This window comes from Nomascus leucogenys, chromosome 12 (genome assembly GCF_006542625.1).
Source record: "Nomascus leucogenys isolate Asia chromosome 12, Asia_NLE_v1, whole genome shotgun sequence".
Lineage (NCBI taxonomy): Eukaryota > Metazoa > Chordata > Mammalia > Primates > Hylobatidae > Nomascus > Nomascus leucogenys.
In genome coordinates, this window is record NC_044392.1 from 12,932,893 (window position 1) to 12,956,749 (window position 23,857).

Here is a 23,857-nt window from a genome sequence, read left to right on the forward strand (position 1 = left end):
GGCGCCGCCTTCCGGCTAGGCGCAACATGGACTACATTTCCCAGGGTGAACAGCGGCGGGGCCTAGACTCTGCCGCGGCCTGGGGCGGCGAGCCGCTCCACCGCCTGCTCAGGGGAGAGCGGGCTGGCGCGAGGACAGGGCTAAGGACCCGGAATGAGTTTCCGCGCAGTTCCGCTGGGCCGTGCCGGCCTGTGCCGGGCCGTGCCGAGCCAGAACTGGCAGGAATGGGGGCCTGAGTTGGCGGTGCCAGGGACAGGCGCTCGGGGCAGCCCGCGCCTTGCCGAGGTCCCTGCCCCGTCCCGGCCGGCCTGGCTTGTCTTGTCAGTCACTGGGGCGGAGGCAGCGGCTGTAGCGGGGTTGTAGCCGGGCAGTGAGCACAGCGCGGGCCAGGCCGAACGGAAGGGACCTGCCACAGCCCCTCAACTCCACGGACTCTTCGCTCCAGACTAGCGGAGCTGCATCTCCGCGCTTCGTTGGACGCCTCCGTAACCACGAAGGGCTCTCTCTCCCGTGACCCTCCAGCCCCATGACCTCTTCATAGCACCCGAGAGCTCACCCAGGCGGGGGTGTTGTGGGTACAGACCATCGACCCTGTGACCCCTCAAGAGCCAGGGACTCGGTTTCCCCCGCAGGCCTCCCTCCCCTGTGACTCCCTCCACACAGATTCTGGGGACAGAGCTGTTACCTACCACTAGGATCCCCGCCTGAGAGCTCCTCACTGACGGCTCCCTCCTCGGAGTCCCCTTCATTGGGTCTCCTGAGAGCACCGCTTTTGGTGTCTGGCAAGCCTCCCACCCCCAAACGAGGTGGGGAGGCCTCGGCAGCCATGCCCGCCCTGGGCCCCCCCTCACCCCACCACTCCTTGGGCACCCAAGCCGGGGTCTAGCAGGGGGCCAGCAGCCAAGGGGCTGGGGCAGGAGACAGATCAGGGCCCACCTCCCTGCCAGGGAGGGAGCAAAGATGGAGCGGCGGGAGGAGCAGCCGGGGGCTGCAGGGGCTGGAGCAGCACCAGCCTTGGACTTCACTGTGGAGAACGTGGAGAAGGTATGAGGGCTCTGGGGTGGGCACTCCAGTGACAGAGCAGAAGTTCTGGGGACTGTCACTAATGGCAGAGCTCAGGCCTGGGCTGGGTGCCCGCTGGTATGGTGCCCCCAGAGCACCTGGCATTTGCTGTCTTTCTGGGCAGGCAGTATTGCAGCGCCCTCCTGGGCTATTTTTGTCTTTCCTTACAGGCAGGTCCCCTGTGGATAGATACTCTAGGGTCTTGGGATGGTCCCTTCAGGGGGCTGTGACTTAGCCTTCCCTCCAGACTGGCTATTTTCCAGCTCCATGGGAACTGCATGAGCAGTGCAGCAGGAAACTGGGAACCCAGGAGACCTGCAGCTTAGTCTCCTGGAATTATACTGATGCCAAACCATCCTGGACCTGGTTTTGTTGAGCCAAGGGCTCAGAAAATAATCTGGAACTAAAACAATCTGAGTTGTTTCGACTCTTTGGAGAAGGGTCTTTCCTTTATTGGACGGAAGCCAGACCAGTCCTGAGCAGGCAGGCCTGGGGCTGTCTCCCTTTGTTTTGTGCTGAGTCCAAGGGTCCTGGCCCTGCTGGGAGCCTTACAGGGCTCCTCCCTACTCGCCTGCCCACATAGCTCCTTGCCATGGCCCTCCCAGGCTCCCCCACTGCCCAGCCCATCTTTCTGAACTGCCTCTTTGGTTCTTTTCTGTATCTGCTCCCTACAACCTGAAATGCAGGAATGCATGCACCCTGGGATGAATGGGGAGATGGGGCTCCCTTACTTGAAAGCAGGGAATGATGTTCACTTGTTATCCTTAACCCCCATTTGCCATAACAAACAATGAGGATGCATCTCTTCTGCCTGCTTTGGCGTCCCTGAGGGGCCAAACAAGGGCCAATGGCCATAACTGGCTGTCAGGGGTACAAATAGAGCTAAGCTTACTTGGATGGAGCCTGCTTAGGGGTCAGGGTCCTGGCCACACTCTCCCGCCCCTTGGAGCAGGGCAGTGTTGGCATGGTGGTGCACTGTTCCATGTGCTATTGGGAGATAAATCTCACTGTTTTCTTACTTCATAAAGTCGCATTGGAATTGAGACCCTGGGGATCCTGCCAGTGGAGAGCACTAGGCGAGGTGTTTGCCAGGGCTGCAGCTATGGCCAAGGCTTCTCTGGATCAGTTGGTTGGACATGTGCCCTCAGAGGAGTGTTCTCACCCTCTCCTCCAGCATGTCTGTGCCCCAGGGCTGCCTGGCAAAGTCTTAGTCCTGCTCTGATTTCACACTGGCTTTGGTGCCAGCATCTGGAGTGACCTAGAGATGATCATGGGGGAGCTGAAAGGAGCTGTTGGAGTTGATGGGAGCAGCTGTGCCTGGGAGGGCCAAGTCCCCTCAAGCTGTTCCATGCCCTTCTCAGACTTAGCTTCATCCCTGTGAAGCTATTCCTTCCACCTGGGCCTTGCCCTCAAGTGCCTCCCCTTTGGGGAGATCAGCCTCCTCTTTTTTTGTTTTCCTGTGGAGATTCCCTCTCTGAACCCATAATGTTTTGCTGTAAGGAGAAGAGGATATGGTAGAGCATGGGCAAGGTTCAGGCTCGCAAGATAACAGCAGGGCCCCAGGCCCAGGAAACACTGCAGAGCCCTGAGCTCTCCCTGCTCAGCCCCTCAGTCAGGGAGCGGGAGCAGCCTTGCAGGACCAAGTCACGCCTCTGTTCTGGGCTGTGGCAGGATCCAGAGTGGCCAGCACCTGCTCAGTCCTGTGCTGTCCTGCAGGCGCTGCACCAGCTCTACTATGATCCCAACATTGAGAACAAGAACCTGGCTCAGAAGTGGCTGATGCAGGCCCAGGTGTCCCCACAGGCCTGGCACTTCAGCTGGCAGCTACTGCAGCCCGACAAGGTACCAGAGATCCAGTACTTCGGGGCCAGTGCTCTTCACATCAAGATCTCTCGCTACTGGAGTGACATCCCCACTGACCAGTATGAAAGCCTAAAGGCACAGCTCTTCACCCAGATCACCCACTTTGCCAGTGGCTCCAAGATTGTACTGACTCGGCTGTGCGTGGCACTGGCCTCACTGGCTCTCAGCATGATGCCTGATGCTTGGCCATGTGCTGTGGCAGATATGGTACGACTCTTCCAGGCTGAGGACTCGCCGGTGGATGGGCAGGGCCGCTGCCTAGCCCTGCTAGAGCTGCTGACAGTGCTGCCTGAGGAGTTCCAGACCAGTCGCCTACCCCAGTACCGCAAAGGCCTGGTGCGGACCAGCCTGGCGGTGGAATGTGGGGCTGTCTTCCCACTGCTGGAGCAGCTGCTACAGCAGCCCAGCTCACCCAGCTGTGTGCGTCAGAAGGTGCTCAAGTGTTTCTCCAGCTGGGTGCAGCTGGAGGTGCCACTGCAGGACTGTGAGGCGCTCATTCAGGCTGCCTTCGCTGCTCTGCAGGACTCGGAGCTCTTCGACAGCAGTGTGGAGGCCATTGTGAATGCCATCTCACAGCCTGATGCCCAGAGGTGAGCTAGTCCCCACTCACCCAGAAGACGGCCTCTTTGGCCAGACACACATCCATCCATCCATCTGTTCAATAAACATTAATCGAATGTGTACTGATACCTGCTCCTGGGCTGGAGATACAGCAAGGAACCAAAGAAGACATGGTCCCTGTCCTCATGGTTCAGACAGGGAGGCAGACATTAAACAACTAATTATCAGTTATTCAATTAAAATATTTGACTCTCTTTTCCTTCTCTCAACTAGTCACCAAGTCCTGGCTGTTCTCCTCCTGACCATATTGCAAATGTATTTTTTTCCATTTCCATTGCTACCACCTTAGTCCAAGCTGTCATCATCTCTCTCCCCAGATTACTGTAGAGCTTGTCCTCACTCTTGTACCCTTCATTGTCCCAGCAGCCAGAGTGATCTTTTGAAAATGAGGATCTAATCTTTCTGATCAGAAGCCTTCAGTGGCTTCTCAGTGCTCTTAGGTTAAAGCTCAGAATCCTTAATGTGACTCATAGTGGTGCTGCACAGTATGGCATCACCGGCCTCATCTCATGCTGCTCTCCTTGCTCTCTACATTCTCACACAGTTTCTTTCATTCCTTGAATGTCCCATGTTCGTTTCAGCCTCTGGCTCATCACACGTACTTGACACCTTGCCTCAGCTTAAACTTCATTTCCATAAGGAACTCCTCAATGGATTCTTAAGGCTAAGTTTGATCTTCTCTCTTATATTACCTCAGAGCTCCCAGTATTTTTCCTTCTTAGCCCATAACATGATTTCTCTCACCTCTGTGAGGACAGGGACTGTGTCATTTTACTTTGTCACATTGTGCTTGGCACATGGTAGCATTTGATATTTTGTGAATGGAGGAAAGTAGGAGTTGCCTGAGTTGGGAGGGGTGGGGATGGAAGGGATTGGGGGAGGAAGGTGGATTGTTCTAGGCTTTAGGAACCACAGCAGGTGCAAAGACTTGTGGGCAGCATCATGATACATTCAAGGGCCCTAAAGAAGTGAATATAGTGAAGTGTTTGGCAAATGTTCATTGAGCATGTCCTGTTTTGGGCCCTGTGCTGAGCTCTGGGAGCACAGAGACAAATGCTTTAGCTTCAGTCTCAGGAGCTCACAGTCTAGTGGACACATGAATGGCAAGTACAATCAACATGATGAATCCTCTGATGGAGAACGCAGGGGCCTTGAAGAACCCAGAGGAGGCTTTCACTGAGTCTGAGGCCTGTGAAAGGATTCCCAGAGGTAGTGACAACCCAGCTGTGTAAGAGTTAGCCAGATGGAAGTGATGGATGGGGAGGACATTCCAGCCCAAGCAAGGGAAGGGTGAAAGCCCAGAGGGTCTGGTGATCTGTAAATCATTAGATGTGATTAGACAGCAGGATTTAAGGGCCAGAGTTATAGGAGACCTGGGCCCAGATCATGCAGGACCTTGGCCAAGTTTAAGATTTTGATCTTCATCCTGAAGGTGATATAAAGATATTAAAGGATTATAAGCAAAGAAAATGGCCTACTGAGACTTGTGGTATGAGCTGGATTAGAAAAAGTGAGACGGGAGGTCCTGACGCTGACATTTCAGAGATGGGGCTTTGGGACCCTTGGCAGAATTGGAAGGGAAAACCATTGAAAGAGACTTCATGGAAGAGTGGCTAATGACTCAAGCCTTGGCATTAGTCACATCTAAGTTTGAATCCCAGATGGTTCACTTACTAGATCTGAAACCTTGGATAAGCCATTCCTAAGGCTCAGTTTCCTCATCAATAAAACGGGGATGATGATATCAACCCCACAGAGTTGTAAAGGTTTAAATAGGATAATGTGCATAAGTCCTGCCCCTGGTGTTTGGTAAAGAATATCATGACTCCTTGAGTAATGGGGGTTCTTTTGTGGTCTCTGCTAGGGTTGGGATGGTCAGCAGCACACGTTTGTACCTTTGGGTTATTGATACGTTACATGTTTTAAAATGGGAACTGTGTGTATATGTTCTACCTTTATACTTTATGTGATCAGTTAATGATAACTTTATTTATTTATTTTGAGACAGAGTCTCACTCTGTCACCCAGGCTGGTGTGCAGTGGCACAATCTCGGCTCACTGCAACCTCCGCCTCCCGGGTTCAAGCGATTCTCTTGCCTCAGCCTCCAGAATAGCTGGGATTACAGGCGTGCATCACCACGCCCAGCTAATTTTTGTATTTTTAGTAGAAACAGGTTTTTGCCATGTTGGTCAGGCTGGTCTTGAACTCCTAACCTCAGGTGATCCATCTGCCTCTGCCTCCCAAAGGGCTGGGATTACAGGCATGAGCCACCATGCCTGGCCAACTGTTCGTTTTTTTAAAAGAGAAACATAGTTACTATTAAATGGATTAAGTCTGTTTACTTTTAGTATTGGTCTTAAGAAGTAGAAGTGGAATCATGCAATAGAAAGTGGGCCTAGTTGTTCAGTGGCTAAATTTGAAAAGGAGTTGGTTTCCTATATATATATATGTGTGTATACATACGTATATATATATGTATATGATACACGCACACACACATACATAGATAATGTGCTTAACCTTTTAAAACTTTAAACAAAATATTGGGGTTGATTTTAAAAAATAAAAGATTGTTTCGGTATGAGGATTAAATAAGAGAATGTGAAGCTTTTAGCATGGTTCCTATATACTCCGTAAACGGCAGTTGCCAGTATTTGGTTTCATTATTGTGTTGCGAGTTATTATGATACCTATCCCCTGGCTTCCCAGGCTTTCCAGCTTAAGGTGGATACCTAGTCCCAGATCTAGGTCTCTGTTGGCACCCTGAAGCTCAAGTGCTGGGTGGGCTCTGACAGTTGGTGACTAAGGGAAACAGATCAGGGCAAGTGTGTGGGTGACGTGAGGTGTCCTTGGATACACCCAAGTTTACCCGCCCAGCCAGTCTCAAGGGCTTTGGCAGGTAATTGATGCCCCTTCTCCTCTGAACGAATGAGCGAGCAAGGAGCCAGTGAGGTAACCCACAGCCTCCTTGGCGCCCATTGGCTGCAGCCCCTTGGTTGCTTAGCAACTCTCCCCATTTTCTCAGCTCTGCTCCTGAAGCGAAGCTCTAATTGCAGGTCTGGGCTGAGCTCCGTGTGAGCAGCAGCAGAGGAGTCCCAGCAGCCCTGCCTCGGCTACTTGAACTGACCGATTGGAGCCAGGCCTCTTGGACCCAGCCTCAGCTGTGGTTATAATGACATCCTCCCTGTCTCCTTCCCCCAAACCTAGAAACCTCTGGGACCTCAGACTTGTTCTTCTGTCCACTCACAGGTCGCAGACACAGGTGCTCAGGTGGTAGGAAATTTATGCAAGAACTTCTTCCCATGGGTGAGCTGCATCCAGCCCAGAATCCGAGCCTGGCCCTTGCTCTACCCAATCTAATTTCCCAGCTTTGGCTTGTGAAAGTCACCTTCAATGACTTTGACTCCTGGGTCATCCAGGCACACCTTCCTCAGGTGTCCTGACATTGGCCCTCCCCTTGGCTGAGCTTGCACTCAAGTCACCCTTTTCCTGCTCCTCCACAGCTGTTGCTGCTTCCTGGCTCTCCCCTTTGAAAATTATTTTTTTTTTTCCTGAACTATGTTTTTAATGCTGGAAAAGCTTTTCCTTGGGAGTTGGGGAGGGAGGGAAAGTGAATTAGGCAGGCTGTTGGGGGCTCCCATCAGTTAGGACTGGAGATATGGGCTGAGACGTACATAAATCCATTGGGGAAATTCTGGTTGGGCCCTGAAAGAAAAGCAGACCTGTAGGCCGGGCGCGGTGGCTCACGCTTGTAATCCCAGCACTTTGGGTGGCCGAGGCGGGTGGATCACAAGGTCAGGAGATCGAGACCACGGTGAAACCCTGTCTCTACTAAAAATACAAAAAAATTAGCCGGGCGTGGTGGCGGGCGCCTGTAGTCCCAGCTACTCGGACAGGCTGAGGCAGGAGAATGGCGTGAACCTGGGAGGCGGAGCTTGCAGTGAGCCGAGATTGCGCCACTGCACTCCAGCCTGGGCGACAGAACGAGACTCCGTCTCAAAAAAAAAAGAAAAGCAGACCTGTAGCAGTTTAAGGGGCAGTTTCAACCTTTATTCTGCTTCTAAGTTGTTGTATGACCTTGAGTGATATGATACTCTGAGCCCTTTGAGGCTGTATTATCCTTGATTTGTCCTATTATGAGGCTCAGATGGGACAATTAAGAACCTTCGCCAAGTACCCTGCCATCTGCATGAACTTTGGCAGGTGGAGGAAGGAGTCTTAGAATACAGCGGGAGCTGTGGGGGTCAAGCGCTACCTCCTGCACCCATCTCAGCTGCTCAGGAGCTTGTGGGCCCTAGCCTTGGCCCTGCCCCTTCTCTTTGTGCCAGAGTCTGGCCTGAAAATGCCCATTGTCTGGTGGTGCAGCCAGTGTCAGGGTCAGGAGACTGAAGCTATCCCGGCTGTCTCCAGGCAGCACCCCCTGGGGCTGTCTCTGGGCTGGGGATATCCTGGCATGGATGACTTTTCCTACCATAATGGGGATGTGGAGAAGGAGGCTGATGTCCCTAGGCTGGTTGCCTCTTTTTGTCCTTCTCATCCTCCCACCAAGGATATGAGGCTACTGCCTAGCAACCTGCTTGGGGCAAGTCCAGATAGAACTCCCTCTGGGATCCTCAGTCCCCAGCTCCCTAACATAGATTGCTATGGTGACACTATGATTGACAACAGAGGGGTCCCAAGCATCTGATCCCTGCTGTTAGAGTGTGACTTCCTCTGCTTAGTCTCATCTCCACAGACCAAGGTGCTGGAGAGGGATCCAGTGGGCTGAGCCAGGCTTCTCTCAGTCCCCTTTGTATACTGGGCTGTCTGTCCTTCTCCTTTAGAGATCATTGTGTTTCAGGGCTCTGATCTGGACCCTCTTATTTTTTTCTCATTCGACACTTTCTCCTTGGGCAATTCTCATCTATTCCCATAGCTTCAATTACCAGCTGTTAGCTGATGACTCTCAAATCTATGGCTTTTGCGCTAACCTTTATGCTGGGCTTCAGGGTTTTATATCCAACTCTTTCTAGATGCTTCTACCTGCATAACCTATCAGGTGTCTCTGAATCAACTTGTCTAAGACTGAGCTTATCACCTTCCACCTCCCATTAAAGGTGTTACTATTCCCCGATACTCACCCCACAGGTCTCAGTAAATAGCTCCACCGTCTACTTAGTTGTTTAGCCAGTGACCTGAGAGATGTCTTTATTCTTCCCCTTCCTCATATCCAGTCAGTCATCAAGTCCTGTCTGTTTTGCCTCTTAGCTCTCTCTGAGTTCATTGTCTACTTCTCTTCCTCCCTGCTGCCACCACACTCCTCAAGAGTTGGGATTTGGTGGTAGAGGGTGGAGCGGATGGCAGGGATTGATGCTCTCATGAGCTGTTGCTGCCTTCCAAAGTCTTAAAAAAAAAAAAAAAATCAGGGCTTCTGAGCTTGTGTTTACTCTTCTGTCTCCCACTCTTTTTCAATCACCCCTGACAGACTGTATTAGTTTCTTAGGGCTACCATAACAAAGTGCCACAAACTAGGTGGCTTTAAAGCCAAACAAATTAATTGTCTCACAATTGTGGAGGATAGAAGTCTGAAATCAAGGTGTTGGCAAGGCTGTGCTCCCTCTGAAACCTGTAGGAGACTCCGTCCTTGCCTCTTCCTAGCTCTGTGGTTTGCTGGCGGTCTTCAGTGTTCCCTGGCTTCCAGCTGCATCACTCCACTCTCTACTTTCATCCTCACCTGGCATTCTCCCTGTATGTCTCTGTCTTCACATGGATGTCTTCTTATAAGGACACCAGTCATATTGGAGTTCGGGTCCATCCTACTCCCATATAACCTCATCTGCAATTATCTTATTTCCAAATAAGATCACATTTTGAGGTACTGGGGATTAGGATTTATCAAAAAATGTATCTTTTTGTGGGGACATAATTTGACCCATGACAGTCTGCCCTCTGGTGCCCCAAACTTCATGTTATCCCCACATGCAAAATATATTCACTTCATCTCAACCTCCCCAAAAGTTGTAACCTAGCTGGATGTGGTGGCTCCACCTGTAATCTCAGCTACTCTGGAGGCTGAGCAGGAGGCCGAGTCTCTTGAGCTCAGGAGTTTGAGACCAGCCTGGGTAACATAGCAAAACCCCATCTCAAAAAAAAAAAAAAAAAAAAAAAAAAAATCTTAACCCATTCCGGAATCAGCTTTCAGTCCAACTGGAGAACACAATTCAACCCGTAATGCCGACCTTCTCATACTTCCTTCTCAGAGTTCTTCTGGGGGTCCCTGACCTAAGGTTCTTCCCAACATTGGGAACGTCAAATCTGCCATGTAGACCCTGACCCTTTTTTTGCTTAGGATTTGATAAGGGGAGGGGAGCTTTGATGGAAGACAAGGAGATTATGCCTTTCTCTTAAAGCCAGTGTAGGGGTGAGCAGAGAGCTCTGATGGATTTTCTCACCTCATGCCTCTAGGTACGTGAACACACTCCTGAAACTCATCCCGCTGGTGCTGGGTCTGCAGGAACAATTGCGGCAGGCAGTGCAGAATGGGGACATGGAGACCTCCCATGGCATCTGTCGCATCGCTGTGGCCCTGGGCGAGAACCACTCCCGGTAAGGGGTGGAGCAGCTGGGGGTGGGATAGTAGGGCCGTCTAAGAGGTGGGGTTATGGAAGTCCCCAGAGAGGTGGAATGACCTGACTGTGTCTCCTCCTCCCCAGGGCCTTGCTGGACCAAGTAGAGCACTGGCAGAGTTTCCTGGCGCTCGTCAACATGATTATGTTCTGCACAGGCATCCCTGGCCACTATCCTGTCAATGAGACCACCAGCTCCCTAACCCTCACCTTCTGGTACACGCTGCAGGTGTGTCTGTGTGACCTCCAGTAGGACTGGGCTGTGGTGGAAGAAGGTGGATCATGGGCTTCTATGGCTGCTGGTGAGGTGGCTAATTCTCTTCCCTGGCTCTCTCAGGATGATATTCTATCCTTTGAGGCAGAGAAGCAGGCTGTATACCAGCAGGTGTACCGGCCAGTCTACTTCCAGCTGGTGGATGTGCTTCTGCACAAGGCCCAGTTCCCTTCTGATGAGGAATATGGATTCTGGTCCTCAGACGAGAAGGAGCAGTTCCGAATTTACAGGTGATGGTAGCAGGCCAACTCCTCTAAAATGGAGTCCAGAAATAATGAAGGCAATGAGGGAAGGGGCCCAAGGCCAGGCTTTCTGAGTTTTGGGGGCTCCTTTCTGTTTTCTAGGCATTGTTGCAGAGTTGTGGGGGTACTGGGGTAGGCTCCTGGGCTTGGGGGCAGGATCCAGGGTCAGGATCCAGGCAGTATAAAAGGCCTTCATCTGCTTCTCAGGGTGGACATCTCAGACACGCTCATGTATGTCTATGAGATGTTGGGGGCCGAGCTGCTCAGCAACCTCTATGACAAGCTGGGTCGTTTGCTCACCAGCTCAGAAGAGCCCTACTCCTGGCAGGTACTTCCCAAGCCTGATTCCCTCAGCCCTCCCAGACCTGTCACACCCTCCTCCTCATCCAAGCCAGTGGCACCCTCTTTCTCCAGCACACAGAGGCCCTCCTCTACGGCTTCCAATCCATCGCAGAGACCATTGACGTCAACTATTCTGATGTGGTGCCTGGGCTCATTGGCCTCATCCCACGGATCAGCATCAGCAACGTGCAGCTGGCAGACACTGTCATGTTCACCATTGGTGAGACCTGGCACACACCCATGACCATATTCCCAGAGCCACAGCACCCGACCCTGGCCACAGCCAGTATGCTGGATCCTATCCAGAATGGGAGAGCCCCATGCCTACACACAATCAGTGTTGTAACAAACTGACTGTCCTGGCAGGTCTAGGGGGTCCATCTGATGGCACACTGAGCTGCAATTCAGTGAGGCTAGTTTACTGTCAGTGAAACAGCAGTACTGGGCCTCTGTTGAGTAACCGCTTCCTGCTTCTCAGCTGTAAGGCTCATGTTTGAGCATGCACATGCATATGTCCTCTGAATGGAGCAGTGCTCTGTGCTGGGGCTGCAACTTGACCCTGCCAGGAACTCTGCTTGCCTCAGAGACATGGTACAAAGCCAGCCTGGCCTGCCTCAAAGATCCTTCTGTCTCCCTCCTTCCTCCAGGAGCTCTGTCTGAATGGCTGGCTGACCACCCCGTCATGATCAACAGTGTTCTGCCCCTGGTACTGCATGCCCTAGGCAATCCTGAGCTCTCTGTCTCTTCTGTGTCCACCCTCAAGAAGATCTGCCGAGAGTGCAAGTATGACCTGCCTCCCTATGCTGCCAACATTGTGGCTGTGTCCCAGGTATGCAGGGGCCCTGGATGGTGCTGGGCCTCAGAGCACACTCTGCACTGTGCTGATACTACATTCCTTCTTTCTCCCCGCAGGATGTGCTGATGAAACAGATCCACAAGGTGCGGCTCAAAAGTTTCTAGGGGTCTCCTTGGGGGTCTTGTGGGAATCACTTATCCCTGAAATCCTGTTTTTTGGCCTTCCCCTTCCTCTTATCCCTTATTCTCTGTTTTTCTTCCCCCAAGAGGCTCATTTTCCTTCCTACCTCTCAATTAGATGTGGCCAGGACTGACCATCAATGTTCTGCCCCACAGACAAGCCAGTGCATGTGGCTGATGCAGGCGCTGGGCTTCCTGCTGTCAGCTCTTCAAGTGGAGGAGATCCTTAAGAACCTGCACTCGCTTATCTCACCCTATATCCAGCAACTGGAGAAGCTGGCAGAGGAGATAGTGAGTGGGCTCTGGGGGCCAGGGAGCGGTACTGAGATGCTATGGCTGATGAGGGGTGAAGTTGGAGCTGGCTCTCAGAGCTGTGGCTCAGTGATCTGGGGACCAGACTGGGGCTGGGAGATCTTGAGCTTGGTTTGCTTCTCCCTGCAGCCCAATCCCTCCAACAAGCTGGCCATTGTTCACATCTTGGGGCTTCTCTCCAACCTCTTCACCACACTGGACATCAGTCATCATGAGGATGATCATGAAGGCCCTGAGCTTCGGAAGCTGCCAGTGCCACAGGGACCCAACCCCGTGGGTGACATTGTCTTTGCCATCCCCCCAACCCTCACCTCTGGGAATGTCATTGTCACTCTTCAATTCTGTGGGTAATGTTGTCATTGTTCTCCCTGCCCTGTGGGAGTGATATATTTGGTCCTCTGACTCCATGAATGACCTATAATTGCCTCACTCTGTAGGTAGCAGTGTCATTATCTCACTCAACTCTGTGTGTGATGTTGTCTTTGTCCCCAGCCCAATTAGGGTGATGTTATTGAGATTCCTCAGCCCCATGAGGAACATTGACATTATATCCTTCAACCCTTAAGTGATGTTGTTATGGGCCCCTTTTCAACCCCTAGCTCTGTAGGGCCTTCTACTTCAACATTTAATGTCCCCTGTGGGCACTAAGGATGCTCATTACATCCTCCGCATGTAATAGTTCTGGCCTTCAAGTTGCTCCCAGTGTAGAGGAAATTCAGGTTGCTCAGATTGTCACAAAGCAGTGTGATAAGTCCGGTGGTAAGCTTGGGCATAGGTTTTGGGGTGACCACTTACAAGCTGCTTGATCTGAGGCAAGCCTCAGCTTCCCATTAAAAACTATGAACATTGAAATGTCTGGCTTACTCAATTGATAGAACTGTGCTGGATAGTAGATGTGGTCTTAAGTGAAGGTAGTTTGCATATTGTAAAGTTCTTTACAAATATAAGGGACTGCTTTGGTCGTTGTTCCCAGAACTCCCTCCAGGATTTCTCCAGGAGAAAAGGAAGCCATAGGCATCCTGGCCTCTCTGCTTAACTCCCCAACCCAGTTTCAGTTAGCCTCTTGGCTTTAGACCACACCTGGGCCACTGTCATCACACAGAGCTGCTTCTTTACATGGTAGTCGTCATCCTGCCTTTCCTCACCTCCCAGGATCTCAGTCTGCTCTCTGCTCCTCCATAAGCTGGGAGAGCAGCTTAAGCCTGCATCTGTGCATTCCTTGGGGCTCCCTACCTCAAGCCTATTTGGAGGAGATAGCATCTCCACTTCTTCAGAGGCTAGCCCATAGCCTTGGTTTTACAGAGCAGAGATAGATAGGGAGAGATTTTTTTTAAGTTTACAAAGTTTTTGTAACCTTATGAAGCACTTGTGATATCTCTGCTTTGCAGTTTGAGGCTTCCTTTGAGATGATCCCTAGAATTCAGGATATACTCCTTTTTCATTCATGAGAGAGTTCAGCAAACCACTTCTTCCCCCAGGGGTCCCATGCCCTGGGTCCTCTATGTGCATTCCGGGGTAATAGGTCTGCACTGCTCCCCTCCTCCCTGCCACCAAGTCCTTCTCAAGTGGGTCTCAGTGATGGATAGCAGAAGCGCCTCACTTCTTCCTGTGCCTTCAGGTGGTGGTGGTGCTGCAGCAGGTCTTCCAGCTTATCCAGAAGGTGCTGAGCAAATGGTTGAATGATGCCCAGGTTGTGGAGGTGAGCCCTGACCCTTGCCCTCTGCTCCCATAGTGACTGCTCAGAGGTGTAACAGGGTAAGATGTTACTGCCAGCCGGGCGCGGTGGCTCACGCTTATAATCCCAGCACTTTGGGAGGCCGAGGTGGGCGGATCATGAGGTCAGGAGATCGAGACCACGGTGAAACCCCGTCTCTACTAAAAATACAAAAAATTAGCCGGGCGTGGTGGCGGGCGCCTGTAGTCCTAGCTACTCGGAGAGGCTGAGGCAGGAGAATGGCGTGAACCCGGGAGGCGGAGCTTGCAGTGAACCGAGATTGCGCCACTGCACTCCAGCCTGGGCGACAGAGCAAGACTCCGTCTCAAAAAAAAAAAAAAAAAAAAGATGTTACTGCCACACTTCAGCTTACAATGGTTTGGAGAAAACAAGGGAGGTGAATCCTGCCCCATAGAGATAAGGAATCTTTTGGGAAGACATTTAGAACTCCCCAATATCATGAGAAGTGCTTAACGTAAGGACTCTAATATTAGGGTCGAGTGACAGTCAGGCATCTGTTTTAGCACCAGAGACCTGCCTTTGGTCCCTTTTCAATTCAGGTTTTTTGTTGCCATTGCTGCTCCCTGAGAGGAAATGTTAGAGATGTAAGTCGCAGGAGTTAAGTTCCGCAGTTACATCCTGTGCCCCTCAGTGAAGGGCCTTTGCCCCTGCCTTTCAGGGTGAGGGTCAGACTTGCTTACCTTCCTTGGTTTGCAGGGCCAGGCAAGGCTTATAGGTAAGGGCCCGATCTTAGGCCCCCTCTGTGCAGGGCTTCAGCGCTGTTCCAGCCAGTCGTGACCTGCTGACCAGGGCCCCTTTGCTTTCTTCCCAAGGCGGTGTGCGCTATCTTTGAGAAGTCTGTTAAGACACTGCTGGATGACTTTGCCCCCATGGTGCCACAGCTGTGTGAGATGCTGGGTCGGATGTACAGCACCATCCCCCAGGCCTCTGCTCTTGACCTCACTCGACAGGTGGGCCTTCTGTTTGGGGCAGAGATCCTGACCCTGGGTGGGTGTGGGTCAGATGGCTGCTGTGGCTGGGGTCCCCACTTGAATTCCAGGGATATTGCCCTGTCCTGGTGAGACTGGGTCTCAGCTGACCAGCATTCCCTGCTTTCTTGTAGCTGGTCCACATCTTTGCTCATGAGCCTGCCCACTTTCCCCCAATTGAGGCCCTCTTCCTGCTCGTCACCTCCGTCACACTCACTCTCTTCCAGCAAGGTAGGTCCTGACCAGGGTCTCTGCTGCTGCTGCCACTGCCACTGCCTCTGCTTCCCCAAATGGGGAGCCAAAGCTGCCCACTCTGTTCTTCTCTGTCCCCTGAGTCACACGTGGGACTTGATGGGAAACCTGTGAGATCAAGCACAGCACCTTACAAATAGTTGAAACCTTAGGTTGAAGTGGATAAGAGGGTGAATGATGTCTTCTGCTGGCCTGCTGGGCTCAGGGCCAGTCTGGATATGGAAGAAGGAGGTGGGGGTGGGAGGTGGGCAGAGGCTCTGAGGGGCTTGGGGCACTAGGCTGGCTCCTTTACTTTGGGATATAATGAAAAGTGGAAAGAGCACGGGCTTTTGAAGTCAGCTAGACCTAGATTCTAAGTTCATCACCACCAACTAGTTGTGTGTCCTTGGGCAAGTCACTTACCTTTGCTGGGCCTTCATTTCCATATCTGTGAAACGGAGATACCATATACTTGAAATGATTGTTTGCAGGTATTAAAGTCACATCTTCTGGGCCCCTGGCTCAGGGGCTTTTGCACAGTGAAGTACTCAGAGACTGCTGGTTCCTTTCCCTGCATCAAGGCTTAGTACTTTCTAGGCCAGAAGTCAAGTACCTTTGGCTGTGGTCCTAGCCCTCTATTCACTGTGGCCCTTTGCCTGAGAGAGTTGGGAGCAGGGGCTTCATTCAGGCTTCTCGTGTTGTCTAATCCAGGCTTCCAATTTGGAGAAACAAAAACAAAAACACAGCACTGCTCAGCTAGCCTCATGAGCCTTGCCTGGATTCGTGGTCACAGGTTTGAGGCTCACCAGGGGTCTCGGTTGGTGCCCAGAGTACTCACAGCTCATACCCTCAGTGCCTGATCTCATGATCCTGGCCTCTGTCTCTGTGGGCCATGGAGTAGGTCCAAACTGGGAAGAAAACTGAACCAGAAACCTGGTGTGGTCATCCTCAACTCCACCTCTCCCACTCCCCGTACCCAGTCTGGGAGAAGCCCCATTGATCCTGACTCCTGATTCTCTCTCGGTTGGTCCACTTCTACCCACCTCCGTGGCCACTGCCTCAGTTTAGGGTCTCACCTGGATTATCAGCAACCTTCTAGTGGGTTTTCTTGGCATCTCCCCTTCTCTCCAATCTGTTCTGCACACTGCAGCTATAATCTTCATAAAAACACAAATCTGAGCATTTGTTATCCCGGGCTTAAAACCCTTTCGTTGTTCGCATTGCCCTCAGCTTATTGTTCCATTCCCACCCACATGACAAGGCTCTGGCATGCCTCTAATGTCCTCTCCTGCCAATGTCCTCATGACTCCAACATTCCAGCCACACTGCCTCTTCCTTATCATGTCCCATTTGATCCCTGTGCCTTGCTCCTCTGACTGGAATGTCCTATGCCCTTTACTGGGTGAACTCTCACTCCTTCATGCCTTAGAAAGCAGGAAGACTGCGTCACTTCTCAGAGTAATTTCTCTCTGAGGCACAATTGGGTGCTTCTAACTGTACTGAAACTGCATCCCATACACACTGCTGACACAGCACTGATCACACACGATAATCAGCTTTCATGTCTGTCTCTCTTATTAGACTTAAGCCCCTCAAGGGTAGGGTTGAGTTTCTTCTCTCTGCATCCCCAGTGCCCAGAATGAGGCCAGAATACAGCAGGCCACAGACACTGTTAAATAAAGGAGAGGGAGGGCTCCCTGCCCTTGGAAACTTTCCTTCTCGTTGTCTGGCCCACCTCTAGCAGGGTGGCTGCTGAATATCAAACCTGCATGGCGCACATTGGGCCTCACTTTCTAGGACTTAAATAACTCAGGGTTCAGATACCAAAGGGACAGGCTTTATTTATTGGTGACTCTTCATAGCCTAGAGAAGGAAGCAGGGCAGAGATTATCTGCTTTACAGATGGGGAAACTGAGCATTTGTGGCTTGCGCAAGATCACACAGCTACTTAGTGGTGTCTTAGGCAGATGGTTTTGTACCACATCCTCCTGAGAGTGGAGAAGCCTGAGGAGCTCCAGGTGCATGCCATATTCTTGCCTCAGGAATAATCAGAACTGGAGGCAGCAGTGTCCAACATCATATATGTTGGGCTTGTTGGTTGTCTCGCTGGACAGGATGGCTCCCATACCTGTTATGCCATCCCAATCTTAGCCATTCCTTCCTCGGGCTCTGCCTTCCCACTGGACCATGGGATGACACATTGGCTGCTTTCCCTGTTTCTTGGCATGTCCAGATGATGGGAACTAGTCCTCAGCCCTGAGCTTGGCTCTCTGCAGAGTCTGTCCATGTGGAGGAGCTTTGCTGGGGCGGGGCTCTTGTTTTTGGCCTTATGATGCTGTTTCCTCCTCTGGGCCCTGCCAGTGACTTGCCAGGCCATCTCCAGAGCATGCTGGGCACTGCCCTACCTAAGCAAGTTCCTCTGGTTTAAGTGGACCGAATAGATTATTTTCCTTTGCCAGACCAAGAGCCCTAAGGCCATTGAAGTGAGGTGGCACTTACTCAGGCTCTGATGCCCTGGCCTTTCTAGGGCCCTCAGATAAACCTCGAAAGGAGATACCAAGGACTGACCCCCCCACCCCCCCACCGCCATCCTGGCTCTCCTCTTCAATGACTGGCTGATGGGAGGTATATGCTAGGAGCAGTGTAGGGCTACCCCAACCTGCCAGAGGCCACAGTAAGTGTGGTGGCTGTTTCTTCAGCTATATGGAGTCCAGAATCGCTCAAGTACCAAGGGAACATGAGGGGATGGCCTGAGGAGGAGTGGGGAGTAGGCGGAAGGCCCCTTGGAGGGAGCTGGGGCAGGCCCGTCCTTCACTTTGCCGTCTCTTTCTGTTGGGCTTCTCCCAGTTCATGGTTTTTGTATGTTTTGTTTCTTTATCTTGCTTCCTGCTGCTCATGTGCCCCCACGCTGTCTCCCTGCAGGCTCTCAGTCCCACATAACTATATGAGGTTGAGTTGCTGTTTGTATAATTTTTTCTTAAGTTCCATCTTTATTATATTTTAGGGCCCAGGGATCATCCTGATATTGTTGATTCATTTATGCAACTCCTGGCACAGGTGTGTTTTAGTTTTATTCATTCACGTTCTGTTCTCTCTCTTTCTCTTTCTCTTATGTTGAAATTCAATTTAAGCCTATTTTTAGCTTTCTGTTGACAAATTTTTTTTCTGTTCAGTTGAATAGAGTTTCTTCATCTGTTTCCGTGGAAGTTGACAACCCAACATCCTCCTTTAGTGCCCCTATGCCTCACTAGCTCAGTCTTCTGCAAAGACCAGGGAGAGGCTGATCCCGAAGGGAGGGAGCTGGGCTGGCGTTGGGTGGGGAATGGGAAAGGGAGGGGGTGGTCACTGCGCCCAGCAGTTTCTTGTTGCCCAAGAAGTTCACGGGTAGGGCTGGAGTTGAAGGGTCTGGGGTTCACTGTCCCCGTGCTCCTGCCGGGAACTGCCTGCCTCAGTGCCCCCAGCCTGCTCCTGAGAGGTAGGCTGGGAGCGCCTCCAAAGCGAGGGGCTGAAGAGGAATGTGCTGTGGGCGGTGGAGCCCAGAGTTGGGCTGTTGGAGAGGTTGAGCTGCTGCTAGGAGGTGGAGTGCAGGCTCCACGTTAGGATGTTTGCATTTTGTATGTGTTTCAGTGTGTGAGACCTTGATTTTGTATGTTTTGAGTTTGGTTTGGGAAGGGAACAGAAATCACCTATAAGTAGTATGTGAATTGTGTTGGGTGCTGGGATGAATGTGTGCCTTGATGTGTGCTGTATGTTGATGTGTTGTGTGTTTTGTGTTGTTTGTTGATGTGTTAGGCCTTGATGGATTTAGAGCGTGGACATGTGTTGGAGGTGTGTGTGTGTTGGGTTGTCGGAGTGTATATTATGGAGGATAGGAGCGTATGTTGTGGCATTGGTATGTCCGTTTCAGAGTATGGTTTGGAGATGCATGTTGGGCTGTGGGGGTATGAAGTTAGTGTGATGGGGGCTTCTGTGTGTTAGGGGTTCCTAGCACGCAGACCCCCTAACCTGTGAGTTGGGGCAAATGGAGTGTTTCTTTGCTTCATCATTCCACAGATATTTATTGAGTGTGTGATACATGCTGTACTTTGCTAGGTACTGAGGATATGATAGTGAGCAAAAGCAGGCACAGTTCTTGCTCTCCTGGAACTTACAAGTCTAGTTTCTGGGGGACGGGTAGGGTGGGAGGAGGGAAGAATAGGGAGTGTTCTGGGCCTGGATGGATATGTGTGTGGGTGTTTTCAAAGGTGTATCTTTGATGGGGAGGGTGTCTGAATGTGTATTTGTGGATGGGTATGTTGGGAGAGTGCACGGGGAGACTGTGGGAAGGCTGAGGGTGTAGGTGTGTGGACATGGTTTGGGGATGTGCAGGTGTTTGGTGTATGACTGTGTAATGAGGGTGTGTTCCAGATGGGGAGAGTGTGTGTATGTTAGGGGTGTGATAGAAGTATGTAAGGAGGGCATTTCAAGTGATGGTGCATGTGGGGGTGTTTGCACATGAGTAAACATGGGGGGTAGAGGGGATGTGAGGGGCTGGAGGGTAGAGGTCTATGTGGTATGCAATGGGGGCATTGCTGGGGAGCAGCAGTGTTTAAGGATGGCCGGAGCTGTGCAGAGCATCTCCTGTGACCTGAGGATGTGCCAGTCATGTCCTGGTACCACTCGGGGCAGGCCATCTGCCCCCTTCACTTCATCTCTTCCCCCTCACCCACAGCAGCACTGGCTCCTTGGTGTGTGTATGGCCGAAGAGGGCCTGGACACAGGGTACCCTGGGTGAAGGATGGGGCCGAGGCTCCAAGGCTCCTGCTGTACTTTCCTTCTTCTTGAGTAGGAGCTGGAGGGTGCCTCAGGAATATAGGAGGGACATGGGAGGAGGGTTGTTGGGCTGAGGGTTCCCTGTCTGGCTGCCATCTCTTCTTCCTGCTGCCCTGTTCACAAACCTGGGGTGCTTAACTCCCTCTGTGAATCAACATGAAGTCACTGCTGGCAACCTAGAGCCCGCCCACGAGACATCTGGCCCTGATGGAGGGGAGAGGGAAAGGTGTCTGGAACCCAAACTTTCTGCATTATGATCCCCACCCCCAACCTCTCTCACATACACCTGCACATTCATGTACACATACATGTACATAGCATCCCTTGAGCTGTCCTCACCTGACCTACTCAACTGTGAGGTGGTCCGGGTCCCCCAGAGATGGCTGGGTAGCTGGTTTTGGCAGCCTCTACCTGTGAGGTGTGAAGTTGGGGGCTGGGGTGGCAGGTGAGTGGGGGGGATGGTCTTTGGAGCTGGCTGGGGCTGGGCTTACCAGCTCCACCTCCTGCAGGCTCTGAAGCGGAAGCCAGATTTGTTCCTGTGTGAACGATTGGATGTCAAAGCTGTGTTCCAGTGTGGTAAGTGGGGCGAGATGGACAGGTGGGCCTGGGGCTCCCCTAGAAGGATCGTTAAACTGATCTGCCTCTGCCTCTCCCACAGCTGTGCTGGCCCTCAAGTTCCCTGAGGCACCTACTGTCAAGGCCTCCTGTGGCTTCTTTGTGAGTCCAATGCTGAACCCTGACCCACTGCCACCCCAGTGCCCTGCCCTGCCCAGGACTCCAGACAGTAGGGCTGGGGTGTACAGGTCTTGTCCTCAGGGAGAGCTGGGAAGGAGCTGGGCTGATGGGCCTCTCCATCCTCTGCAGACAGAGCTGCTGCCTCGGTGTGGGGAAGTAGAGTCTGTGGGAAAGGTGGTACAGGAAGACGGTCGTATGCTGCTCATAGCAGTGCTGGAGGTGAGATGGAGCAAAGGGGGGTTTGATGGGGTTGAGGGCCCCACACTGCTGAGGCAGCTGGCCTTCTGGGAGGCTTGAGCTTTTGGTTCCCTAAGCTCTCAGATTCTGTTTCTTCTTCAATTAAATGGCTGAAAGTTGTTAGGATTGCTGTGGGGATCAGCTGGCTCTCAAAAAGCAGCACTCACTGTGATGTGCAGTTTGGCTTAGGAACTGTCCAGAGGGCCTGGGGCAGTTAGGCATTCTTGCTGCAGAAGGGGCAGAAGGGGCAACACCCTGGTGTGCTGAGAACCCCTCTCCCTCAGGCCATTGGGGGCCAGGCCTCCCGCAGCCTCATGGACTGCTTTGCCGACATCCTGTTCGCCCTGAACAAGCACTGCTTCAGCCTCCTGAGCATGTGGATCAAGGAGGCCCTGCAGCCACCTGGTTTCCCCTCTGCCCGCCTCAGCCCTGAACAGAAGGATACCTTCAGCCAGCAGATCCTTCGGTGAGCAGAGCTGGGGTGGGCCTGGGGTCAGGCAGAGAGGGGGCAGTGGTGGTGGCTGGTGCTAACCTGCTCTTCCTTTTCTCCTTCAGCGAGCGAGTGAACAAGAGGCGAGTGAAGGAGATGGTGAAGGAGTTCACACTGCTGTGCCGGGGTCTCCATGGCACAGATTACACAGCTGACTACTGAGGGGTGCCCCCATCCCACCCACCCCTTCTCTTCACCCTTCCCTATTCCCAAAGAGTAAACCTGGACCCTCACTGCTGTCTCTACCTCCTTTCTGCTGTCACCACCACCTAACTGAAAGCCTGGGTCCAGAAGGCCTGCGGGAAGGATGGGCGGATGCTTGGACCCAGGCCTTGGGAGGGAATGGTGGGAACACCCTCTAGCTCCCAGGTTGGAAGAGATATTGCTGTAGCCAAGCCACCTAGCCTGGAGCCCTTCAGAATACTGTCATTGCCCTTGGGGTGGGGTGGTTGCAGTAGTGTCATCAACCCCCCCATCCCCATTAAATTAATCCCAACATGCATGTATGCATACATTTATTTAATCAACAGCGCTGAATATTAGGCCCCTAGCTCTGTCCTGCATTGTTCTGCCCTGAACAAAGGTTGATCTAGCCCATAGCTACCATGCTAACCTGGGAGAATGGTGAGGAAGTGAGGGAAGGCTGCATGGAGAAAGTTTTTGACAGGAATGGCAGGCTTTCTAGGTAGAGGACTTGAGGCTTTGGGCTGCAAGTGGGGTAGGGCTGGGTCCATTTGAGAAGGAAGAAATGGAGTGGAGTTTTGATTTCCAGGAGGGGTTTCTGGTGTGGAGTTACACAACATCGAACTTGCATATGGTTGAGGAGGGCTATAGAAAGGGGCTGAGTGTATGTGTATTGGGGGGCGGGTGGGTAGCAGGGAGGTGAGGGAGAGAAGATACCTCAGCCGCAGAGGAGAAAAGAGGAAAGTAGGACCTAGTGTTGTCCATATGTCCGCTGCTCCCCGCTTACACAGGACCTCCAGCACAGGATGGTCAGGGATCGGTCAGCACCAGGGACAGCTCCTGACCTACTCTTGCTTTTCTCCCTTAGCAGTGTTGCCTCCCTTTCTGTCTCCTCGGCTATAGTTTCACCTAGGCTGCCTCTCAGGTACCCCAGGCTTCTCCTCAGTAAGATCTGACGAGGAGAATTGAGTTCTCCCCACTTTTACCCTTGAGCTTTCAATCTCCTTGTGGGTGATGGGGAATTCGTTACTCCCACATTCATCCCACTCCTTCCCTGTTCAATAGATCTGGGTTTGATGCTGATTGTGCCACAGAATTAGTGTCTTATTACACAAGTAGTCTCTTTGAACCTCAGTTTCTGTATCTGACAGAGGTATGTAAGGAGAGCATTTCAAGTGATGGTGCATGTGGGAGTGTTTGCACATGAGTAAACATGGGGGGTAGAGGGGATGTGAGGGGCTGGAGGGTAGAGGTCTATGTGGTATGCACCGGGGGTATTGCTGGGAAGCAGCAGTGTTTGAGGATGGCTGGAGCCGTGCAGAGCATCTCCTGTGACTTGAGGATGTGCCAGTCATGTCCTTGGTACCACTCGGGATAATTCTTACTCCAAAGACTGTAAACACTAAAAATGAAGTGCCTAATGTACAGTAAGTGCTCAGTATTTGGCTGATTAAATAGCAAATGCTTTCACTGCATGCGATATCCAAAGAACTACTTTGTAAAGTTTTGTATATAAATTAATTTGACCCTCACAACAATCTTATTAAGAGGTACTATTGTCACAACTGCCCATTCTTCAGATAAGGAAATGGGCATAGGGACATTCCTAAGATGCTCAGTAGCAAGTGACCAAGCACAATATTCAAACCCGAGCCGGTCGGCACCAAGTTTAAAATTATGCAGTGTAGCCGGGCACGGTGGCTCACGTCTGTAATCTCAGCATTTTGGGAGGCCGAGATGAGTGGATTGCTTGAGTTCAGGAGTTTGTGACAAGTCTGAGCAACACGGCAAAAACCTGTCTCTACAAAAAATACAAAAATTAGCTGGATGTGGTGGCGCGCGCCTGTAGCCCCAACTACTCAAGAGGCAGAGGTGGTAGGATGGCTTCTGCCCAGGAGGTGAAGGTTGTGGAGATCGCGCCACTGCACTCCAGTCCAAGCAACACAGCGAGACGTTGTCAAAAAAAAAAAAAAAAAAAATGAATGAATGAAAGAATTATGCAATGATGCTGCCCAGAGGATAGAGTGCACGTGAAATGCTTAACAGTGAAGTCGGTGTTCCTGATGGCCGCGGGTGGGCTGAACCGGACTCCCAGAGCCCGAGAGGAGCGCCAGGGGAACTACAATGCCCACAAGGCTCCGCGCCTTCCTCGATGCACTTCCGGCTGGC

The 23,857-nt window shown here is 51.9% G+C and overlaps 1 protein-coding gene across 4 annotated transcripts; it reads left to right on the forward strand.

The window, feature by feature from the left end:
- Positions 1-70: 70 nt before the first annotated feature.
- IPO13 (importin 13) lies at positions 71-22,007 on the forward strand. 4 transcript variants are annotated; one of them, XM_030823714.1, is made up of 20 exons: positions 71-1,044; positions 2,779-3,515; positions 9,992-10,132; positions 10,240-10,381; positions 10,490-10,656; positions 10,876-10,996; positions 11,083-11,230; positions 11,658-11,839; positions 11,923-11,949; positions 12,142-12,276; positions 12,427-12,570; positions 13,916-13,996; positions 14,845-14,982; positions 15,135-15,231; positions 18,236-18,288; positions 20,553-20,619; positions 20,702-20,760; positions 20,908-20,997; positions 21,300-21,481; positions 21,571-22,007. In XM_030823714.1, the coding sequence occupies exons 1-20, from the start codon at positions 961-963 to the stop codon at positions 21,665-21,667; spliced, it is 2,892 nt and encodes a 963-aa protein (XP_030679574.1). In that variant the 5' UTR covers positions 71-960; the 3' UTR covers positions 21,668-22,007. The 4 variants fall into 4 exon arrangements, 3 of the variants coding, with proteins under 3 accessions (XP_030679574.1, XP_030679575.1, XP_030679576.1); XR_004032579.1 differs by lacking the exon at positions 18,236-18,288; XM_030823715.1 differs by lacking the exon at positions 20,908-20,997.
- Positions 22,008-23,857: the final 1,850 nt, after the last annotated feature.